A 25485-nucleotide genomic window follows, 5' to 3' on the forward strand; every position below is an offset into this window, starting at 1 on the left:
GTGTTTCTTTGTTCTAGTACTCGCTCATTGGCTTTGTGCAAGCCCCTCTCGGTCATCGCCCCCTTTCACATACTTGTATGTCCAGCGGTGGCGTGTCTGTGGTTGCAGGCTTTAAAACAAGGCCACAGGCATTTAATCATTGATGGACTAACCCCCGCCCCCCAGTCTCTTTTGTAAGCCAGCAGGCAGCTTTGTCTTGCTTGCATACACCAAGACCTGCTGATTCACACCTTGGGGTCTGCAGACACGCACACATAACTCTACACACCATGGCAGGCAAACAGCAACACTTGCACACACAGACAGTTAAAATGTAGCCTGAATGTGTTTTATTTGTGTGTTCATGGGATTACCCACTGTATCCCACCGGGGACTCCAAGGCCCAATCAGTAGCGGCAAACATAAATAACATGAGAGATAAAAGCAATTTTTCTGACCTTAACAAGGAGACCAAAAAAATGGTTTGCTTTGGTTCCGGGCATATACAACAAAGCTTTATGTGTTTTGCTGCCTGGCAAAGAAAACATGTGTCTGGATTTTATTTTAAGTATATTCTCAAATGGGCCATATCTATATGTGCATCAAACTATGCCTGGACCAGGGGTGCCTCAATTTGAATGCTACAAATCAAATGATTGTGGTAGTAGTTTTTACCAATATATATATATATATATATCTATATATATATATATATATATATATATATATATATATAGATAGATATATATATATATAGATATATATATATATATCTATATATATCTATATATCTATCTATATATATATATATATATATATATATATATATAGATAGATATGTAGATATATATATATATATATGTATATTTATATGTATATATGTGTATATATATATATATATTCATATATATATATATTAATATGTATGTGTATATCTATATATTCGTATATATTATATGCATATATACATATATATGAATATATGTATATGTATGTACATATGTATTTATGTATATGTATATATATATATATATATGTGTGTGTGTGTGTGTGTGTGTGTGTATGTGTGTGTGTGTGTGTGTGTGTGTGTGTGTGTGTGTGTGTGTGTGTGTGTGTGTGTGTGTGTGTGTGTGTGTGTGTGTGTATGTGTGTGTGGGAGAAAAATCACAAGACTACTTCATCTCTACAGAACTGTTCCCTCAATCAACGATGTATTTATATATATGTATATATATATGTGTATGTATATATATACTGTATACTGTACATATATATATATATATGTATGTGTATATATATATATATATATATATATATATATATATATATATATATATATATATATATATATATATATATATACATACACAGTATATATACATTCCAGATAATGTATTGTAAAGTGTTTTTTTTTTTTTACTAAAATAGGGACTTTAGTCAAAGCTGGAAAAAATTGTTCATGTTTAAAAAAATGTTTAAGGAGAAATCTGCTTCACTATACAAACATTTCGGTTCACAAACCATGAACCATGTTAAAGAGCCAATTAAGTTGGTAAATCAAGGTTCTGCTGTATTCATCTAGCACTGCAGAGGTTATAGTTTAAAAAAAAACTTCTTCTTTTTTTAAATTATTTAATCCAAAAAAATTGCAGCGTTTTTTTTCTGGATCTCAGGAGGTTTATTACCACAGAAGTTATTTCCATCCAAGAACACTAAATCCCGTGCAAATTGTGCAGTTTTCGCAGTGGCAATAGATTTGACACATTTACTAGTGAAGTAGTAAAACCCACTGGAAGATAGCCAAATTAGATATAGCAAAATTAAGATGCGTTCATGCCCCTGTGGCGTTTAGGTACTTTACTTGTGCATAGTAGTAACATTTTTTTTTTTTTTTAATAATCAGTAATATTCAGTACAGTGTTAGATTTTGTTTTCTAATAAAAATAATGCACACGCAAGCCAGAGTTATAATGTTTGTTCAACGAATACAGAATGTAACTGACAATGATCCTCTGTGATATTGACTGTGTTGAAACTTTAAAAGAAACATTTGAAAACTTCTCTTTTTAGTAAAGCTTTTAGTTAATGCACCTTTTAACTATTATGTTTAATCCACTTTTTATCCTTTTTTATGTTGTTGCCCCTGTTTTAATTGAATTGTTGTTTTACTTCACCTGTTTCGGACAGCACTTTGTGATTTTATTTGTGAAAAGCGCTTTATAAGTAAAATACACTTACTTACTTGCTTAATTTAGCTTGTATGGCTTTTATCTGAAGGCCTGACAATCATCAACAGCATCAAGAACAATTTTTCAGTGGTTCTTTAACTTTTTTCACCAAATACCACCTCAGAAAACACTTGTCTTTCAAAGTACAACCCTAATGAATGTAGTAGGCTTAAGTATTCATTAAAAACAAGGAGGAGGTGTCATGTCTTGTGATCATGTTCTGTTTAGTTATGTTCTGTTTGTTTTTGACTCCATTAGTTCCTTTTTGTGCGCACCCTGGTTTTTTAGTTTCCGTGACAACTCATTAGTTTCACCTGCCTCTTTTGTTTGAACAAACGCACCCGTTGTTAATCATGTCACTATTCAAGCCCGTCATTTGCTGTTGGTCGTTCTGGTGTCATTGCTCTGGTTTTTGCTCATGTCACAGTAACTGTTGTTTGTTTAATGTTCGTAGTTTGTGTTTAAGTATTAGTTTTGTTCCCTGCGTTAATATTTGTGCCTCCACTGTGAGTGCCTTTTGTGTGTAGCTTTTGAGTTAAGATTAAAATCATGTATTTACCTTCACGCCGTGTCCCGTCACTGTTCTTTGCATTCCGGGAAAACAAACCCCTCCACAGTCCACATTTTGACAAGAGGTTTTTATTTGACAAGTATATTTACTATTTTGGCCCCTGTAACATTACACACAGTTTGAACAGTAACACTGTGATAATGGGTTGAGTCACGTCATTACAATATTCAAATAAGTGATTCTTTGACATACCACTAGATGGAGCCCGCGTACCACAGTTTGAGAATTGCCGCGCTATTTTGTTGATTATCCAGCCTTGGCGAAGGTCTGGGTAATACGATACTGTACAATATTCAATGTCAAAGTGAGCCAGCACAGGTTTGATGAAGTGCAGGGTAAATTTCCATAATGAAAAGATGATACCACCAATGTCTCACAATGTTATCTCTGGCAAAAAAAAAGAAAAGAGATTATTAAAATTGTGTTAGAACTATCTGTCTAACGAATTTAAGATAACACGCCATCACAGCCTTCAATGTTTTCTTTATATTAATGATTTTAAAAGTACTCTATGGACAGTAACAAGCACATTTAAGTATGTTTTTTTATGTAGTGTAATAATCTTTTGATCAGACACCCCTTGATGATAAACTGTGCAGCGTTGTTGTTTTTATAGTTATGACTAGTGTTTATTTTGTAGTTTCGATGTGTACTTTGCCTAAAAAGTAAAAAAAAAAAAAAAACAGGACATCATCGCAGTGCAAGCTTTTGGGAAGCAATAATGTTTGTAATCAGTTTGATTCAGTATAAAGACCAGGCATTTTGCGGCAGGGGGCATATTTATTTATTTGTTTATTTTAAATTATATTTCATCTCAACTTTTTAATTCCGACCATTTTAAAGGCCTACTGAAATGAGATTTTCTTATTTAAACAGGGATAGCATGTCCATTCTATGTGTCATACTTGATCATTTCGCGATATTGCCATATTTTTGCTGAAAGGATTTCGTAGAGAACATTGACGATAGAGTTCCTCACATCCTCACATTGTTTACAATCATAGCCACCAGCAGCAAATGCAATTCGGACCGAGAAAGCGACGATTTCCCCATTAATTTGAGCAAGGATGAAAGTTTCGTGGATGAGGAAAGTTAGAGTGAAGCACTAAAAAAAAAAGGCGACGGCAGTGTGAGCGATTCAGATGTTATATATTTATATATACAGTATGTAATTTATATTTATTTATTTTGCCGTTTTTTTTCACATGTTAAAGGTGTTTTAATGAATATACATGCATGTTTAACATATAGATTCCTATCTTACATAAGGACAAGAATATAAGTGGGTGTATTACCTGATTCTGATGACTTGCATTGATTGGAATCAGACAGTAGTGCTGATAACGTCCACGTTTTCAAATGGAGGAGAAAAATAGTTCCTCTTTCTGTCTAATACCACATGAAAGTCGTTGGTTTTTGGCATCTTATTTGTCCAGCTTCCATATTCATTTCTATACACTTTACAAGAAATACATTGGCGGCAAACTCCGTAGCTTGCAAGCTTGTTTGCGCTGGCTTTCGGAGAATCTTATTTTGTTAGCGCATGCGCGATGGACAGTCACTTTTATTGTGAAGACAGGAACTGTGCGATCAGCCTTTAGGCTTTTGACGGGAAGTACGGTTGAAATAAAAAGTGTCTTTTTTCCTTTACACTTTTGATTGATTGATTGAAACTTTTATTAGTAGATTGCACAGTACAGTACATATTCCGTACAATTGACCACTAAATGGTAACACCCCAAACAGTTTTTCAACATGTCGGGTTCTACGTGTGACGGTCACGTGACACCCTGGCTCTGTTTGATTGGTCCAACGTCACCAGTGACTGCATGTGATTGGTGAAACGCAGGCATGCGTAGATCCTACTTTGAATGTGTGTCTGACAAAATCAAATCAAACCAAGCGTGCAATAACAGATCGATAAAAAAAAGTAGCGAGTAGCGAGCTGATTGTAGATAAATGGAGCGGAGTAAAAGTAGCGTTTCTTTTCCATAAATATACTCAAGTAAAAGTAAAAGTATGTTGCATAAAAACTACTCTTAGAAGTACAATTTATCCCAAAAGTTACTCAAGTAGATGTAATGGAGTAAATGTAGCGCGTTCCTACCCACCTCTGCATTTCACTTACTGTATGTATACAATAGGCTGACCATATCCTAAAATGCCAAAAAGAGGACACGTATATGCGTGCCAAGGCGGGCAGCACGCCAAGGTAGGTGAAAATTTGCCAATGATAGTCGAACTTGCTTTATAAATGCTATATTTATTTAAATAAAGCATTTTCTCTCCTCTGTTGACTGCTGTGTTGGCGCTAGGGATTTTTTTAAATGGGGTCCCAGGGACCCCATCAAGTCATAAAAATGGGGTCCCACAGTAAATTTTTGGGGTCCCACTTTTTTGTAAGCGTTTTGAAAACAAATGATAAACGTATTCATTATCCTGTTGTATCTCACATTCTATATCATGTTTTGGAAAAAGGTTGTCATAAACGTTTAGTTAATTCATTAAAAAATAAAATAAAAAATAAAACAAATGTGTATGCATATGTAAATGTATTCAGTTATAAACATTCATTCACTTTCTTCTTTCCTCCATGGATCTAAACTTTACCGCTGCTGGTAGTTTTTTCTATGTTTTTATTCAACAAGTTGTAAGTGTATTTATTTCAGTATAAAAGTGTAAAAAGTGTTTTGCTTGGGTCATGAAATGATGATAATGGTGTGCCAGGGCATACATACATTTTATATTTAACCCTTAAATCTCTGGAGTCTACATCAACTTCACATCCATCCCTCATTTCAAAATGTTTTAGTTTTTCTATGTTGTTTTTTTGTTTGTTTGTTTTCAGCCCTTTTTTGTCAAACAAAACTATTTTTTAATGGCAAACAGAGAAAATATGCAAAATCTTCTACCAAAAATATTTTTCTTAGTGGAATATTAGATGTGAAGTAATGGTAACCTTGGATAGGTCAATAATTCATAATAACATTGATTTCGATTCAATATTATGTTTTGAGCAATGACAGTTTGAAAGAAAAAAAACAGCTTTGTTTTATTAGTCAACATTACAACTTTTTCTAAATTACATTTCACCTTTAAGCTTTTTTACTTCACTTTTGTTATGTTTTAGTTTATTTTAATAGTATTTCTAGAATGTGCCGTGGGCCTTTAAAACATTAGCTGTGGGCCGCAAATGGCCTCTTTGGCACAGTTTTGACACCCCTGCTCTAGATAATAAAAAATTAAATCTGATAAATCTATCGCGTTTATCATAACACACAGTCACCATCTCCGCTTCAGTAAACAATGACGGTGATGACGTCACTGTCAGCAATGCTAACTTGTCAGCCACTTCTTCAAAAGACTCCTTTTGAACACTCATCGCACATTAACACTTCAAAAGGCAAACAACTGCCCTGTTTTTTAACCTGCAAAGTATGTTTTTGAGGTGGAGGAGTCTGCTCGGGTGCTGGTTAGCTTGAAGCTAACAGCTAGCCTGTCTCCATCCTCGAACGATGTGGATCCAGCGGGAGATAAAAGTGAAGTTTCCATGGACTCACAAATACTAAAATAACTCATTTACTGGAGTTAAAAATGTTGACTTTACACTCACCTTAGTGTTTACCAAAAAGTCTATTTCCTTTTCCCAGCAAAACTCGAACCAACACTTCCCCAGCCAAAGCCATTGGCTAACACCCCGTAGCCAGCCGCTACAATATTTACAGCTAGAATTCAACAACTCAAGTATTTCATATATATATATATACATATATATATATATATATATATATATATATATATATATATATATATATATATATATATATATATATATATATATACATACACATATATGGTAACTTAACCCTGGACCTACATTGAAAATACACGCAACCCTCATTTGACGCATTTAAAAAAAAACGGCCGGACACCGCCGCAAAAGAGGACATGTCCGGGGAAAAGAGGATGTATGGTCAGCCTATTTTACTGATAGTAAGTTAGCATTTTATTAACATAAGCTAAAATTGTACTAATAATAAGATAACACACCAGCAGATTGACATAGAACACTCGTATAATAAGATCATTAACTTGAATCATCACACATTTCATCACAGCTGGTGTTGTTGTTAATCTGATGCGGTACTTTTGGTTGAAAAAACATCTTATATCCTTATGTTTACAGTCTTCCATGCATGCAGGCTACTTTACTCAGCTTGCTGCCTCTCTGTTGGACTCCAGTAGAGTCGTTTATCACGGCCAATTGGGTTCCAAGTAGGATTATATCATAAAAACAACAGCTAAATACGTTTTGTAACATTATTAGAGCCCTCTAAACATGAAATAGTACCCATAAAGTCACCTTTACACTTGTTTTACCCAATAAAGGAGCCTCGACTGTGATCTTCTGTAAATTACGGTACTCACTGGTAGCGTGGAAGATTATTCAGCATCATTGCTATGGTCATCACCTGGCCACTACAACCCGGCCACGACATGAAAATACTTCGTCACATCCTACATAATTCCTTAGTTTGAACTGAGATTTGAGTTCTAAATGTAAATTGTCCTGCAAAAACTTGGTCAACTTGACAGTCGTAACTACGACTATTAACTATGATGTTAGCATTGCGTGTCCTGCGTTGTCATTCAGTATCGTTGTTGATGTTGACAATTAGGTGCATATTATGGCGGTATTCAACGATGGCTAAGAAACGCTGATGTAGCCTTTCCAACACTCCATTGCTCTCTGTCTGTTTCGGTTTTGCTGTCTCTTGTCCTGATCACTGACTATGTTTAAAATGATTTTATTCTCCCGATTCCTAAAGCCCGACCCTTTTCGATACAAAAAACCAAACTCTCCCCCTTCTGGGTTTTCCTTCCCTTCTCGTCCTCTTTTCAATCACATTATCACCCTACCCCCTTCCGGCCAAACAAAATTCCAGACTGGAATGGAAGGATTAATGACCTCTTGCTCATGTGAACACACACATGCACAGGCTATTGTCTTCTTGCATGTCTGTGAATTTATCTTTCTCTTTTTATCTGCATACGTGTGTGTGTGTGTGTGTGTGTGTGTGTGTATAAGATGCTTTGCCGGAGAACGAGCATGCATTTAAAATAGTCTTCAGAGGCAATGTGATTGCTTCCGTTGAAGCGATTATGCAATCAAGTAGCAGGGATGCCACACATTATAGAGATGGTCATGAAACCTCCAGTTGCTCTGTCCTAGCAGGGAGTGGTTTGCCCCCTGGTGGTAGGAGGTAGGGTTGTACGGCATACTGGTATTAGTACAGTACGGCGATACTAATGAATCCTTTTTGGTACTATACCGCCTCTGAAAAGTATAGTATGTTTATAAACTCTGGAAATATGTCCCTGGACACATGAAGACTTTGAATATGACCAATGTATGATCTCGTAACGACTTTGTATCAGATTGATACCCAAATTCATGGTATCATCCAAAACTAATGTTAAGTATCAAACAACAAAAGAATTAGTGATTTTTACATTTGAACAGAAGTGTAGATAGAACATGTTAAAAGAGAAAGTAAGCATATGTTAACAGTAAATGAACAGGTAGATTAATATTTCATTTTCTACCACTTGTCATTAATAATTTTGACATAATAATAATGTGGAAAATGACACAATATGTTATTGCATTTGTCAGCAGCTAAATTAGGAGCCTTTTTCAATCATTCAATCAAAGTTTATTTATATAGCCCTAAATCACGACTGTCTCAAAGGGCTGCACAAAGCACAACAACACTTACCGTATTATTCGGACTATAAACTTTGTTTGCGACTTATACTCAGGAGCGACTTATGTGTGTAATTATTAACACATTACCGTAAAATATCAAATAATATTATGTAGCTCATTCACGTAAGAGACTAGACGTATAAGATTTCATGGGATTTAGCGATTAGGAGTGACAGATTGTTTGGTAAACTAATAGCATGTTCTATATGTTATAGTTATTTGAATGACTCTTACCATAATATGTTACATTAACATACCTGGCACCTTCTCAGTTGGTTATTTATATATATAACGTTGTTCACTATTTTTTATTTATTTTAAATTGCCTTTAAAATGTCTATTCTTGGTGTTGGGTTTTATCAAATAAATTTCCCCCCAAAAATGCATATATATATATATATATATATATAAATATATATATATATAAATCGCATCCAGTGCGATTTATACTCCATAAAAATATGGTACTTACTTACTACTAAAAGACAAGTTGTCTAGTATATTAACTATTTTATTTAAGGAAAAACTTGCACTGAGACACATTTGTTTAATGTACCCTAAGATTTTTTGTTTAAATAAAGCCAATAATGCAATTCTTTGTGATCTCCTTTATTTAGAAAATTACGGAAAAGTATCTAAATAATTTTGGTATCAGTACCGGTACCAAAATATTGGTATCGGGACAACACTAGTATGAGGGCACGGCTTTCTGTCAAAATAGCAAGATTAAATGTTTACAATAATGAACAAAGTAAGAGTTTTTATAAAGGATATACTCATACTTGCCAACCCTCCCGGATTTTCCGGGAGACTCCCGAAATTCAGCGCCTCTCCCGAAAACTTCCCGGAAGAAATTTTCTCCTGAAAATCTCCCGAAATTCAGTGGAGCTGGAGGACACGCCCCCTGCAGCTCCATGCAGACCTTAGTGGGGACAGCCTGTTTTCACGTCCGCTTTCCACCTATATAAATAGCTTGCCTGCCCAATCACATTACAACATCTACGGATTTGAATAAAAAACTGCACACAAGGAAACGAAGCAGAAGAACGAGGAAGTTACAGCCATGGCGACGCCGTCTGTAATAGAGTGATTCTATGTTCTCTGTCGCCATCTCCTGGTGAATGTTGGCTATAGCGTTATGGGGTTGCTTTTTGATTGGCCAACGATTTATGTGGTGTTGCTCACCTGACGGCAAGTGTCTCTCGCCAGTACGCAAATGGCAGAGCAAAGGTTACTCAAATAGTGAAAGGTAAGTGTTGTTGTTGTTTTTTTATTAACCAGCAAAAACAGTACAGTTAGTAGTACTGTGTTTTTATTACTGTGTATTTGATAGGTGCCGTCTGAGATACAACTATTTATTTTATTTATATATGTAATAAAATAAATATATATAGCTAGAATTCACTGAAAGTCAAGTATTTCATATAAATACACATATATATGTATATATATATATATATATATATATATATATATATATATACATATATAAAATTAACTAATATGAATGTGAGTGTGAATGTTGTCCGTCTATCTGTGTTGGCCCTGCGATGAGGTGGCGACTTGTCCAGGGTGTACCCTGCCTTCCGCCCGATTGTAGCTGAGATAGGCGCCAGCGCCCCCCGCGACCCCGAAAGGGAATAAGCGGTAGAAAATGGATGGATGGATGGAAATACTCGAGTTGGTGACTTGTAGATGTAAATATACTCCTCCCCTCTCAACCACGGCCCGCCCCAACCACGCCTCCGCTCCACCCCCGACCACGCCCCCCACCTCCTGAAATCGGAGGTCTCAAGGTTGGCAAGTATGGATATACTTGATGAGAACTTCCACGCACCCTCAACGTTTCGCCCGTTCGCTTCCATGTTGAGCCAAGAGGGGATTGAAGAGAAATAAATAACAAATAACGTCCTTCCTTTATTGAACATTTCAGTACAGTTTATGGCTCACCTTTGTTGTTGTTTCATTACGATCTTAATGCGCCCTTTCACTATGACTGATGTTACCAGCCAACTCTTCCAATCTACTTCTTAAGCTGCCTTCTCTTTTTTTTCTTCTCCCCCACCAGCCAAGAAAGCGGCGGACGGCTCAGTCATCGTCAATGGTTACTGCGACTTTTGTCTCGGCGGGTCAAAGAAGACTGGCTGTCCCGAGGACCTTATTTCCTGTGCGGACTGTGGACGCTCAGGTAGGGCAAAGATGAAGGGGATGTTTGGGAGGACCAAGGCGGTCCTCTGTTAATGCAGAGCGCAAAACCTCCTTACTCCGCACAATAGACTAAATTATAGCAAGTTAATGGATGGACCATACCAATGTTTTTCTATTCAGCCCTTGTCTAACTAAGTACAAGATTTCATGCTATGCCAATCCTTAACTATGACGGCCCAAACGGACAGTGGGACCCGCCTATGTCGGCCTTGCTTATGTCAAAAAACTCATCAAGTCCCGGTCCACCGTGTTCTTATTATTACTAAAAAAAAGTGCTCGCTTGAGTCTAAATGTTGGTTGACTGCTTTTGTCAACATAAAATTTGAGGTAATTTCTATGAAAATGGTTTTGTTTATGTGTTGAACTAATGTCGGGTACCCTTAAAATGGCCACACAGGGACTTCCTGTTTAGTGCAAAATAAACTTCATAATAAAAGCATGATGGTATTAGCTAGGAGGGAAAATTGTGCACACGCGGGTCAGACTATTACAATCATGGCATTAAAAATAAAAAATAAAGACAACTTCAGATTGTTTTCTTTGTCTTACTTTGGCCATTAATAGAACAAACACATTTTGAAAATATTGCAATGAAAATATAGAAAAAAATAATGAAAGTTTAGATCCATGAAGGAAAGAAGAAATTGAATGAATGTTTCTAACTGAATAAATTTACATAGGCATAAAAATGTGTTTTCTTTTGTATTATTTTTTTGTAATTAATTAAGTAACATTTATGACAACCTTTTTCCAAAACACAGTATAGAATGTGAGATATAACAGGATAATGCATACATTTATCATTTGTTTTCAAAACGGTTCCAAAAAATGGGACCCCAAAATTTACTGTGGGACCCCATTTTTATGATTTAATGGGACCCCAGTTTGAAAATTGCTTGCACCAACACTGATGGAGTATTGGTGCGTGCAAAACAGCAGCAGGCAGCTGTTGCCAGCAGGCCGGTTCTAATACTAATCAAATATCATCTCGGAGACCATAGATAATTCATTCGTCCACAGGCATTGACTTTGACACCACGAAACTAGAACAACAATTGACAAAATTCACCGTTTTTTTAAGATGGTTAGCCACCAGAAGAAAGATTTGCGCATGTATTCTGCAAATTAATTGCCACTTGCCAAGATTTACAAAAATAAATTCTACAAACGTTCTACTTTTGTGAGCAATTTACTTATTTGTCGTCATTGACTAATTTTAATTTGAGCTTAAAAAAATTATATATTTTCCATTAGAGTTTAAAGATATTAAAATTGAGACAATAACTATTTTAATAAGGTATTTTGTTTTCCCCTTAACATAGAACATCTCGTTTAAAGATTCTGCAAGATCTCAAAAAGCCTAGATTAAGAATTGAAAGTTGAATAACGCTTGTTTTCAGAATGAAATATGTTTTTCTGTCTTAAAAATCCTGCTATTTTCTGGATATAAACATCTTAATTTGGGGTGTCTTATAAAGTAAAATGATCTGTCCATGCAGCGAGTTAATTTCACTAGTTTTTAGTATTTTTTCCTAAAATCTAGTCTTTTAATTGCATATTTTGACAGCCATTTTTTGAAGTGCATAGCTTTTTCTGTCATTGCGTTCAAACTATATAACAAAATTAGCTCTATTAGTTAAAAGTAGGGATGTCCCAATTGGTTATGGAGAACGACGATTACAACAACTTGCGTCTAAAATCTGAGAAATAAGTGCTCTGATACAAGCGGTCCTGCGACCAGTTCACATTTAAATATCCTCCAATAAGCACACAAGGTTGCTTTTTCCTTGTATTTTAGTGAAGTCATTTACAAAACCCAAAACCAGTGAAGTTGGCATGTTGTGTAATTCGTAAATAAAAACAGGATCCAATGATTTACAAATCATTTTCAGCGTATATTCAATTGAATATACTGCATCACTCCATCTTAGATGAGCTTGGGCCCAGCGAAGCCGGCGGGTGTTGTTGATAAATGGCTTTGGCTTTGCGTAGTAGCGTTTTAACTTGCACTTACAGATGTAGCGACAAACTGTAGTTACTGACAGTGGTGTTCTGAAGTGTTCCTGAGCCCATGTGGTGATTTCCTTTACACGCTGAAGTCGTTTTTTTAATGTAGTACCGCCTGAGAGATCCAAGGTCACGGGCATTCAATATTACGTGTGTGATTTCTCCAGATTCTCTGAACTTTTTGATGATATTACAGACCTTAGATGGTGAAATCCCTAAATTCCTTGCAAAACTGTTTGAAAATTTGCTCACGCATTTGTTCACAAAGTGGTGACCCCCGCCCCATCCTTGTTTGTGAATGACTGAGCATTTCATGGAAGCTGCTTTTATACCCAATCATGGCACCCACCTGTTCCCAATTAGCCTGTTCACCTTTGGGATGTTCCAAAAAAGTGTCTGATGAGCATTCCTCAACTTTTTTCAGTCCTTTTTGCCACTTGTGCCAGCTTTTTTGAAACATGTTAGAGGCATCAAATTTTAAATGAGCTAATATTTGCAAAAAATAACGTTCTCCAGTTTGAACGTGACGTATCTTGTCTTTGCAGTCTATTCAATTGAATATAGGTTGAAAAGGATTTACAAATAATTTTATTTTTTATTTATTTACCATTTACACAACGTGCCAACTTCATTGGTTATAGGAGCTTGCAGCAAAACAACAGCTAAGCACACAATAGCACACGAGCTAGACATACATAAGTGTTTTTGATTGAACAATATTGCAGTCTAAAACACCATATTTGTCAACACAAACAAATATTGAATAATTATAGCTGTATATTACTTGAAGATGCCAAGTCTCCAAGGCAGAAGCATGTTAGAAAGTATTCAGCAGAATCATTCAACTTTCCGTACTGTGTCATTAGCTTAACTATCTAAATAAGTTATTGTGACTCCTCGGTGTGGCCAAAAATAATTTCCACCCCACTCAAACTAAAAGACAGTACCAGTCCTTTCCAGGCAGTTAATAATAAATGTGTTTTTCATACCTACCATGTTTGAGCAACTACATTCAATCGAGCCTTTTCTATCAGTCCACACGGGAAAATCATACAAGTCTGTATGATCTGCGCTGATATCATACTGGAAGTGAAAAAGTTATACCAGGACATAACTAGCTAAGAGCAATGCAACTAACTATTTTCACTTGGAAGGGCTCTAACTGACAAACAAGTCAATCAAACAAGCCTTTTATGCGTTCTTAACCTTTACGACCTCATGGCTTTTTTGATTGATTTATTGATTGAAACTTTCATTAGTAGATTGCACAGTACAGTACATATTCCGTACAATTGACCACTAAATGGTAACACCCAAATACGTTTTTCAACTTGTTTAAGTCGGGGTCCACGTTAATCATTTCATGATCCCAGCTGAACACTGAATTAGTAATCTTACTCTAGATTTTCAATCGTTTTCAATAATTATATCTAACTTACTAACAGTTTAACAGAACAACAACCTTGTTAAATGACATGAAAGCATGTGTTGATAATAACGATTATTATCAAGACTAAGATCAGGCTGAGTACAAAAATGAATACTGTTAAAATATACTGCAGTAGAAGTGACACATAAAAACTGATGGAAAAAAATGCATACAAACTACTACTAAAATAAATACATTTTAACTAAAGAATAACAAATAATACTAATATGTGTGTTTTTTAAATAAACAGCCCAAAAAAATTGAAGTGCAAATGAAGATACAGCATCACCACTTTAGTCATATTTTTTGTGCTTAAGAAACTGACTTTAGCTCAAAACGTCTTCTTTTTTTTAGATATTGTCATTACAGCCACAAGTGGTAGAAAAGTGTATTACAACTGAGTACCGCTGTACCATACGGTTCACAGCTAAAAAAAAAAAAAGCCCAGCGATGGTTGAGAAATACTGAAACACCCTAAATCACAGCTCAGAACCCTACACAATAACCCCGTCGCTACATATGAAAGGAGAAGAATCCAAATAAAAATATGTGCAAAAGGCGAAAAACCATGTCAACAAACTAGTGTCTTTTATTATTGCTCATTCTCTTAATGGATCTGCACAAAGTCACAAGTGCACAAAAACTGGTTAGTTTCAATTTTGGTTATGTCGACTTCAGTATGCCAGACTAAGACGGAAACGAGAAGAGCAAGTTCCATTGCTCAAAGAATTAGCTTCCTTTAGTGCAGGGACCTAAATGTAGCGGGCTTAGCTGTGATCGTTGTATATTGAAATTCCAGTCTTCTTCATAGCGTTTCTCAGTTACATAACTTAAAGAAACAATTACGCTGCTGTCTTATTGTGAGCCTTTAATTATTTTAATTATGTCTACAACATTAGAATCCACTTTGGGTTGTAAAGTTATCTGTAACAATATCCCGCTAGCGATAGGAGCTTATTCACAACAAAAATATTTAAAAAATAAAATAAAAAAACAGGAATTTCTACTCAACTTAATTTCAACAATTCATTCATTCATGTCAACAAAACACAGGAGAGAGCAGCCCCTGAGACCAGTGGTTTATAACACAGTTGTTACAAACTGGTCCAATTGAGTCAACTGTAGTCCTAAATATACTAATTTTGATCTGTGGTAGCTTGGGATACAATGCAACATTTTAACATGTATCTGTGTTTTACACCAGTGGTTCTCAAACTTTTTTCAGTGATGTACCCCCTGTGAAAATTTATTTTAATTCAAGTACCCCCTAATCAGAGCAAAACGTTTTTTGGTTGAAAAAAAGAGATAAAGAAGTAAAATACAGCACTATGTCATCAGTTTCTGATTTATCAAATTGTATGACAGTGCAAAATATTGCTCATTTGTTGTGGTCTTTCTTGGACTATTTAGAAAAAAAGATATAAAAATAACAAAAAAACTTGTTGAAAAATAAACAAGTGATTCAATTATGAATAAAGATTTCCACACACAGAAGTAATCATCATCTTAAAGTGCCCTCTTTGGGGATTGTAATGGAGATCCATCTGGATTCATGAACTTAATTCTAAACATTTCTTCACAAAAAAGGAAATCTTTAACATCAATATTTATGGAACATGTCCACAAAAAATCCAGCTGTCAACACTGAATTGTTGTATTTTTTTTTTCAGAGTTTATGAACTTACTTTCATATTTTGTTGAAGTATTCTTCAATAAACATATTTATAAAGGATTTTTGAATTACTGCTCTTTTTAGAATATTTTTTTGAAATCTCACGTACAACTTTGCATACCTTCAAGTACCCCCAGGGGTACGCGTACCCCCATTTGAGAACCATTGTTTTACACCACACAGCAAGGAGCCATGAATAATACAATAAATGAAATACTGTACACACTAAGGTTCCATCATTACTACAGTCTGATGTTTCTGAAAACTATCAATATTCCCTTCCTAAATTCTAATTGGTCTGCTTACCACAGTGATCTGCTCTTTTTCTTTTCTTTTTTATTTATTAACACATTTACAGAATTGCCACCTTTTCTCCGGAAATAATGTTGTATGCCGCATGCATTTTATTTTTATTTTTTTTTACAAACCATTGTTTTCTGACAGAATGGTCTTCTAACATGAATTTGCGCTATGGATAATAACTGAACATGATGTTGTTTCTCCTGTATAATTATTTTTTGAATTTATTATCTTCGTTCATTTGTGTTCACTTGAGTGGAATGGATGCTAAAAAAAAAAACCTTGTGCTTACTTAAATGCATTGCATATATAAATTAGGTTTGCTGTATTTTTTTTGTTTCGATTGTATTTATATGTATGTATATATTGTCATTCCATCTGTTTTTCATTATGTCTAATAATAAAAGAAGAGATGAAAAAAAATGTGATTTGTAGTGAATGGGCTGAAGCATGCAAAACACTGGTATGGTCCTTTTTTAATTAGAAAGAACCCAAGTGAACCTTTCAAATTGGAACACAATTATTGCTTTATGAGTTAAAACCTTCAGCAGCACATCACCTCAAACAAAATGCTGAGAAATAAGATTGGAAAGAGATTACTTCAGCTCACTGATGAAATACGGACAGTGGTGCCTTGATTTTCGTTAGTATTTTATTCCAAAAGATCCGACGATGAAGCGTTTTTTTGCTGTAAAAAGGAATGTAAATTCAACTAATCCATTCCAGACACCCTAAAATAGTAACACAAAACACGTCATTTACGGAATAATTGCAGTTTTACGTGCAGAAAAAAATGTGAAGTACGTATAAATGACAAATGAAATGGACAAATGAACATTTAACATCACTTTTCCCTTTTTTGAAGACTTGTTGGTGAAGACAGAGAGGGAGGATAGGAAGGAAGAGCCATGCGGACGCCGCTTATGTAACTTTGTTCCAAATTCTCTCCCCTTCTTTATCAAGTGCTTTTCTACTGGGGTGCTGGAGTCTATCCCAGCTGCACTTGGGCGGAAGGCTGGGTACGCCCTGGACAAGTCTCTACATCATCACAAGGCCAACACAGATAGACATACAACATTTAGACTCACATTCACACACTAGAGCCAATTTAGTGTTGCCAATCAACCTATCCCCAGGTGCATGTCTTTGGAGGCGGGAGGACGCCATGGTGGTTTATTTTGCAGTCGTACTTAATTTCTGTGGATTAACAAACCAAGGCACCACTGTATTTGGAATTTATAGTAATAGCAAATACCCCACCATTATCCTCAAAATATATATGTGGGTCAATGGAATGATAATTCAATAATTTGTTTTAAAACATCTAAAAATAAAGCTCTACAGCAGGGGTCACCAACGCAGTGCCCGCGGGCACCAGGTCGCCCGTAAGGACCAGATGAGTTCTCTGGCCTGTTCTAAGAATAGCTCAAATAGCAGCACTTAACAGTTAACTGCCTCTATTTTTCAAATGTTATTTATTTACTAGCCAGCTGGTCTCGCTTTGCTCGACATTTTTAATTCTAAGAGAGACAAAACTCAAATACAGTAGAATTTGAAAATCCAAGAACATATTTTAAAGACTTGGTCTTCACTTGTTTAAATAAATTCATTTATTTTTTTACTTTGCTTCTCATAACTTTCAGAAAGACAATTTTAGAGAAAAAATACAACCTTAAAAAGTATTTTAGGATTTTTAAACACATATACCTTTTTAACTTTTAAATTCCTTCCTCTTCTTTCCTGACAGTTTAAATCAATGTTCAAGTAATTTTATTTTTTTTATTGTAAAGAATAATAAATACATTTTAATTTTATTCTTCATTTTAGCTTCTGTTTTTTCGACAAAGAATATTTGTGAAATATTTCTTCAAACTTATTATGATTAAAATAAAAAAAAAAGTATATTCTGGCAAATCTAGAAAATCTGTAGAATCAAATTTAAATCTTATTTCAAAGTCTTTTGAATTTCATTTAAAATTTTTGTTCTGGAAAATCTACAATAAATAATGATTTGTCTTTGTTAGAAATATAGCTTAGTCCAATTTGTGCTATATTCTAACAAAGTGCAGATTGGATTTTAACCTATTTAAAACATGTCATCAAAATTCTAAAATTAATCTTAATCAGTAAAAATTACTAATAATGTTCCATAAATACTTTTTTTCATTGTTACAAAAAGCTAGTTTTTCTCTTCTTTTTTTCGGTTGAATTTTGAATTTTAAAGAGTCAAAATTGAAGATAAACTATGTTTCAAAATTTAATTGCATTTTTTTAAACCGTTCAATTAAGTGTTTTTTTCATCATTTATTCTCTTAAAAAAAACCTTCAGTAAAAGGAAAAAAAATGTACGATGGAATGACAGACAGAAATACTCATTTTTTATATGTATATAGATTTATTTATTAAAGGTAAATTGAGCAAATTGGCTATTTCTGGCAATTAATTTAAGTGTGTATTAAACTGGTAGCCCTTCGCATTAATCAGTACCTAAGAAGTAGCTCTTGGCTTTAAAAAGGTTGGTGACCCCTGCTCTACAGTATGTAAAAAAAAAAAAACACCTCTGTTGAAGTGGTTGGATAGATACAGTGCATCCGGAAAGTATTCACAATGCTTCACTTTTTCCACATTTTGATATGTTACAGCCTTATTAAAAAATGGGGGGGAAAAAAATGTCCTCAAAACTCAACAGACAATAATGACAATGTGAGAATGTTTTTGGAAAAAAATTTAAAAAATCAAATTTATTAAAAATGTAAAAATCAAAAAAATCTCATGTACACGAAACAGCCCAAAGAGAGACGTGGCAAGCTTGTGGCATCATATTCAAAAATACTTTTTTTTTATTTGTCCGACTGCTTCTATGTTAGTATGTCTCTTTGTTTATAATGTCTCTTTTCTGCTGAATCTAGTTTTTCTTTTATGCTGCCCCTTTTTTTGTGCTGCAGCTGTTACATATACTTTAATACTGTACATCAGGGGGATCCAACTCATATTAGCTCAGGGGCCGCATGGAAGAAAATCTGTGCACACGTCAGCTGGACTATTAAAATCATGGCATTGAAACAAAAAAATTAAGACAACTTCAGATTGTTTTCTTTGTCTTACTTTGGCAAAAAATGGAACAAACACATTTTGAAAATATGACAAAGTATAAAAAAAAATACCTGGCAGCGGTAAAGTTTAGATCAGGGGTCCCCAAACTACGGCCTGCCAGCATCCAAAATCTGGCCCGCGGGAGGTCCCAAGTTTTTTGTTTTTTTTGTCCTTTCTAATCTATTTTCTACCGCTTGTTACTCTCAAGGTCTCCTGGCCGCTCAGGCAAATCCTATTGTTTAAAAATACATTTTCCCATCGATAACGTGACATCATCGTGCTCGCGCTGCAGTGTCGGGTGAGTGCACGCGTGAGGAATATATATATAATATATATATATATATATATATATATATATATTTATGTGTATATATATATATACATATGTGTGTATATATATATATATATATATATATATATATATTTGTATGTGAATGCTTCCATTAAAATCTCCTGATGATTGAGGGAACCCCTCTTGAAACAGTTCTGTAGAGATGAAGTAGTCTTGTGATTTTTTTCCCACACCTACATATATATATATACATATATATATATATGTATGTATACATACATATATGTATACATATACATATGTATACACATATACAGTGTATATGTATATATATATATATATATATATATATTAACATATATATACATATATATGTATATATAAACATATATATACATATAGAGGCCCGGTGCAATGTGAGCTGGGCGGCAGCCGAAGGCAGGGCACTTGGCGGTCCGATCCTCGGCTACAGAAGCTAGCTCTTGGGACGTGGAACGTCACTACACTGGGGGGGAAAGAGCCTGAGCTAGTGCGCGAAGTCGAGAAATTCCGGCTGGATATAGTCGGACTCACTTCGACGCACAGCAAGGGCTCTGGAACCACTTCTCTTGAGAGGGATTGGACCCTCTTCCACTCTGGCGTTGCCGGCAGTGAGAGGCGACGGGCTGGGGTGGCAATTCTTGTTTCTTCCCGGCTCAAAGCCTGTACGTTGGAGTTCAACCCGGTGGACGAAAGGGTAGCATCCCTCCGCCTTCGGGTGGGGGGATGGGTCCTGATTGTTGTTTGTGCTTACGCACCAAACAGCAGTTCAGAGTACCCACCCTTTTTGGGAACACTCGAGGGAGTACTGGAAAGTGCTCCCCTGGGTGATTCCCTTGTCCTACTGGGAGACTTCAACGCTCACGTTGGCAACGACAGTGAAACCTGGAGAGGCGTGATTGGGAAGAATGACCGACCGGATCTGAACCCGAGTGGTGTTTCGTTATTGGACTTTTGTGCTCGTCACAGTTTGTCCATAACAAACACCATGTTCAAACATAAGGGTGTCCATATGTGCACTTGGCACCAGGACACCCTAGGCCGCAGTTCCATGATCGACTTTGTAGTTGTGTCATCGGATTTGCGGCCTTATGTTCTGGACACTCGGGTGAAGAGAGGGGCGGAGCTTTCTACCGATCACCACCTGGTGGTGAGTTGGCTGCGATGGTGGGGGAGGATGCCGGACAGACCTGGCAGGCCCAAACGCATTGTGAGGGTCTGCTGGGAACGTCTGGCAGAGTCTCCTGTCAGACAAAGTTTCAATTCCCACCTCCGGAAGAACTTTGAACTTGTCACGAGGGAGGTGCTGGACATTGAGTCCGAGTGGACCATGTTCCGCACCTCTATTGTCGAGGCGGCAGATCGGAGCTGTGGCCGCAAGGTAGTTGGTGCCTGTCGGGGCGGCAATCCTAAAACCCCTTGGTGGACACCAGCAGTGAGGGATGCCGTCAAGCTGAAGAAGGAGTCCTATCGGGTCCTTTTGGCTCATAGGACTCCGGAGGCAGTGGACAGGTACCGACAGGCCAAGCGGTGTGCAGCTTCAGCGGTCGCTGAGGCAAAATCTCGGACATGGGAGGAGTTCGGGGAAGCCATGGAAAACGACTTCCGGACGGCTTCGAAGCAATTCTGGACCACCGTCCGCCGCCTCAGGAAGGGGAAGCAGTGCATTATCAACACCGTGTATGGTGCGGATGGTGTTCTGCTGACCTCAACTGTGGATGTTGTGGATAGGTGGAAGGAATACTTTGAAGACCTCCTCAATCCCACCAACACGTCTTCCTATGAGGAAGCAGTGCCTGGGGAATCTGTGGTGGACTCTCCTATTTCTGGGGCTGAGGTCGCTGAGGTAGTTAAAAAGCTCCTCGGTAGCAAGGCCCCAGGGGTGGACGAGATCCGCCCGGAGTTCCTTAAGGCTCTGGATGCTGTGGGGCTGTCTTGGTTGACAAGACTTTGCAGCATCGCGTGGACATCGGGGGCGGTACCTCTGGATTGGCAGACCGGGGTGGTGGTTCCTCTCTTTAAGAAGGGGGACCGGAGGGTGTTTTCCAACTATCGTGGGATCACACTCCTCAGCCTTCCCGGTAAGGTTTATTCAGGTGTACTGGAGAGGAGGCTACGCCGGATAGTCGAACCTCGGATTCAGGAGGAACAGTGTGGTTTTCGTCCTGGTCGTGGAACTGTGGACCAGCTCTATACTCTCGGCAGGGTTCTTCAGGGTGCATGGGAGTTTGCCCAACCAGTCTACATGTGCTTTGTGGACATGGAGAAGGCATTCGACCGTGTCCCTCGGGAAGTCCTGTGGGGAGTGCTCAGAGAGTATGGGGTATCGGACTGTCTTATTGTGGCGGTCCGCTCCCTGTACGATCAGTGCCAGACCTTGGTCCGCATTGCCGGCAGTAAGTCGAACACATTTTCAGTGAGGGTTGGACTCCGCCAAGGCTGTCCTTTGTCACCGATTCTGTTCATAACTTTTATGGACAGAATTTCTTGGCGCAGTCAAGGTGTTGAGGGGTTCCGGTTTGGTAACCGCAGGATTAGGTCTCTGCTTTTTGCAGATGATGTGGTCCTGATGGCTTCATCTGACCGGGATCTTCAGCTCTCGCTGGATCGGTTCGCAGCCGAGTGTGAAGCGACCGGAATGAGAATCAGCACATCCAAGTCCGAGTCCATGGTTCTCGCCCGGAAAAGGGTGGAATGCCATCTCCGGGTTGGGGAGGAGACCCTGCCCCAAGTGGAGGAGTTCAAGTACCTAGGAGTCTTGTTCACGAGTGAGGGAAGAGTGGATCGTGAGATCGACAGGCGGATCTGTGCGGCGTCTTCAGTAATGCGGACGTTCTACCGATCCGTTGTGGTGAAGAAGGAGCTGAGCCGGAAGGCAAAGCTCTCAATTTACCGGTCGATCTACGTTCCCATCCTCACCTATGGTCATGAGCTTTGGGTCATGACCGAAAGGATAAGATCACGGGTACAAGCGGCCGAAATGAGTTTCCTCCGCCGTGTGGCGGGGCTCTCCCTTAGAGATAGGGTGAGAAGCTCTGCCGTCCGGGAGGCACTCAATGTAAAGCCGCTGCTCCTTCACATCGAGAGGAGCCAGATGAGGTGGTTCGGGCATCTGGTCAGGATGCCACCCGAACACCACACGTCCAACCGGTAGGAGGCCACGGGGAAGACCCAGGACACGTTGGGAAGACTATGTCTCCCGGCTGGCCTGGGAACGCCTCGGGATCCCCCGGGAAGAGCTGGACGAAGTGGGTTTCCCTGCTTAGGCTGTTGCCCCCGCGACCCGACCTCGGATAAGCGGAAGATGATGGATGGATATATACATATATATGTATATATATGTATATGTATATACACACATATATAGGTGTATACACATATATATACATATATATGTATAAACACATATATATGTGTATATACATATATTTGTATAGACATACATATATATATATATATATGTGTGTACACACATATATATGTATGTATATACATATATATGTATGTTCATACACATATATGTGTATATATATGTATATACACATATATATGTATATAAATGATAAATGGGTTGTACTTGTATAGTGCTTTTCTACCTTCAAGGTACTCAAAGCGCTTTGACACTACTTCCACATTTATCCATTCACACACACATTCACACACTGATGGAGGGAGCTGCCATGCAAGGCGCCAACCAGCACCCATCAGGAGCAAGTGTCTTGTTCAGGACACAACGGACGTGACGAAGTTGGTACTAGGTGGGATTTGAACCAGGGACCCTCAGGTTGCGCACAGCCACTCTACCACCGCGCCACGCCGCCCCCTTATATATATATATGTATATGTATATATATATATATATATATATATATATATATATATATATACAGACCCCTGTATTAAGCAAAGGCTGTGAATACTTGCGTACATATATATTTTTTTTAGTTTTAATACATTTGCTAATTAAAAAAAACTTTACACATTGTCAATATGTGTGTATCATTCTGAGGACAAAATTAATAGATAGATAGATAGATAGATAGATGGATAGATAGATAGATAGTACTTTATTGATTCCTTCAGGAGAGTTCCTTCAGGAAAATTAAAATTCCAGCAGAGTGTACAGAGTTGAGATCAATTTTTAAAAAAAGTAAATAATGGGGGTTTAAAAGGAAACAAAATTGAGAAATATTACAAAAATAATAAAAACAAAGGGAATAACAATATAACAGTAAAATAAGAATATAACAAGACAAAGTAGGCAGTAGTGACCATGTTATGAAAACGTATTGCACTGTTAATGTTTTGCATCCCCTGTCATCCTAGTACCCCCCGTCCCCCTTCCCAGAGAGGAGTTGTACAGTCTAATGGCGTGTGGGACAAAGGAGTTTTTGAGTCTATTAGTCCTGCACTTATGCAGGACAATGTATTTAAGATTGGAATAAGGCCGTAGTGTAACAAAATGTGGAAAAAGTGAATTAAGCGCTTTGAATACTTTCCGGATGCACTGTATAGAGGAGTAGGTGGAGGAGATCTGGCAATCCTCACAGTACGGAGAGTAGTGGTGAAAACTGTGTGGGCGTGTGTGTGTGCGTGCACGTGTGTGTGTGTGTGTGTGTGTGTGTGTGTGTGTGTGTGTGTGTGTGTGTGTGTGTGTGTGTGTGTGTGTGTGTGTGTGTGTGTGTGTGTGTATGTGTGTGTGTGTGTCTGCGTGAACCCAGGCCACCCGTCCTGTCTGCAGTTCACAGTGAACATGACAGCTGCAGTGAGGACTTATCGCTGGCAGTGCATCGAGTGCAAGTCCTGCAGCCTGTGCGGCACCTCCGAGAACGACGTAAGGCTTTACGGAAAGATGAAACTAAAGTATGAGTCATCCGTACATGATGGGAACATTTGTGCCACTGCGCCTGCTCCGTGCCCACGTACAAACCCTACTAGGGTGACACACACCTTTAGAGTTTTCAAAGCGGTTTTAGTTTTACAAGTTATTTTTATTCCTGAGCAGGCGCATTACACAACCATGGTGTGAGCCCTGGTAACATGCTTTATCAGTATCTTGCTTCAAACCCTGCCTCGAAAAGCATTACAAAAAGCTCAATGTAGCCATTAATCCTGACTTCCTCACTTCAAACTGCACAAATTGTTGTATTCATTTTTGTTTTTTAGGTTCAGGTGTCTTCTGTGTTAGTGTTGCTGATCATTTTGAATTTATTATGATTTATTAAAGTTAAAGTACCCCTGATAGTCACACACACACTAGGTTTGGTGAAATTACTCTCTGCATTTGACCCGTACCGTTTTTCCACCCCCTGGGAGGTGAGGGGGGCAGTGAGCAGCAGCGGTGGCCGCGCCCAGGAATAATTTTGACATTAAATTTTGACCCGGAAATGGCGAGAACGTCACAAAACAACAATTCTTTCCACCTCACTTTGAATATGAATCATTCTATATCCAAACGGGAAGATAACAATGACAGCAGGCATTGTACAGTAGGTGATGTTTTACTATGTTTGTTGGCTCGCATGAAGAGCCATTTTTTTTTTTTTATTGAGTTTATTTAATTGAATTTTTCAGTATCAAATGGTTCAAGTCAGTCAAAAACAGGGTTATAGTTTAAATAAGGATCTTTTTATTTTATTTTTTTCTGGAAAATGTATGCACTTTAAATCATTTCTGTTACGGATTAAAAAGCAATGTTACTAAATATATTGTTTGTTGTAAGTTGATCTATATTTCTTTAATGTTAATACGCATACAATGTTGTGCAGAGGTGTACTTATAACAATTTTATAGACAAAATATACTATTTATAGTCGCGGTGGAAAGTAGGGGTTGGGGTCGTCTTCTGAGGGAGGGCGTAACAGAAAATAATTGAGAAGCACTGACTTAAGAACATT

The 25485-nt window shown here is 37.4% G+C and overlaps 1 protein-coding gene across 1 annotated transcript in view; it reads left to right on the forward strand.

The window, feature by feature from the left end:
• Positions 1-25485, forward strand: part of dpf1 (double PHD fingers 1) — a 147974-nt gene that overhangs the window by 105456 nt on the left and 17033 nt on the right. The window contains 2 exon segments of the mRNA XM_061918923.1: positions 10617-10736; positions 24310-24422. Coding sequence (XP_061774907.1) covers positions 10617-10736; positions 24310-24422 — 233 coding nt within the window.

Source organism: Nerophis ophidion, linkage group LG13 (genome assembly GCF_033978795.1).
Source record: "Nerophis ophidion isolate RoL-2023_Sa linkage group LG13, RoL_Noph_v1.0, whole genome shotgun sequence".
Classification (NCBI taxonomy): domain Eukaryota; kingdom Metazoa; phylum Chordata; class Actinopteri; order Syngnathiformes; family Syngnathidae; genus Nerophis; species Nerophis ophidion.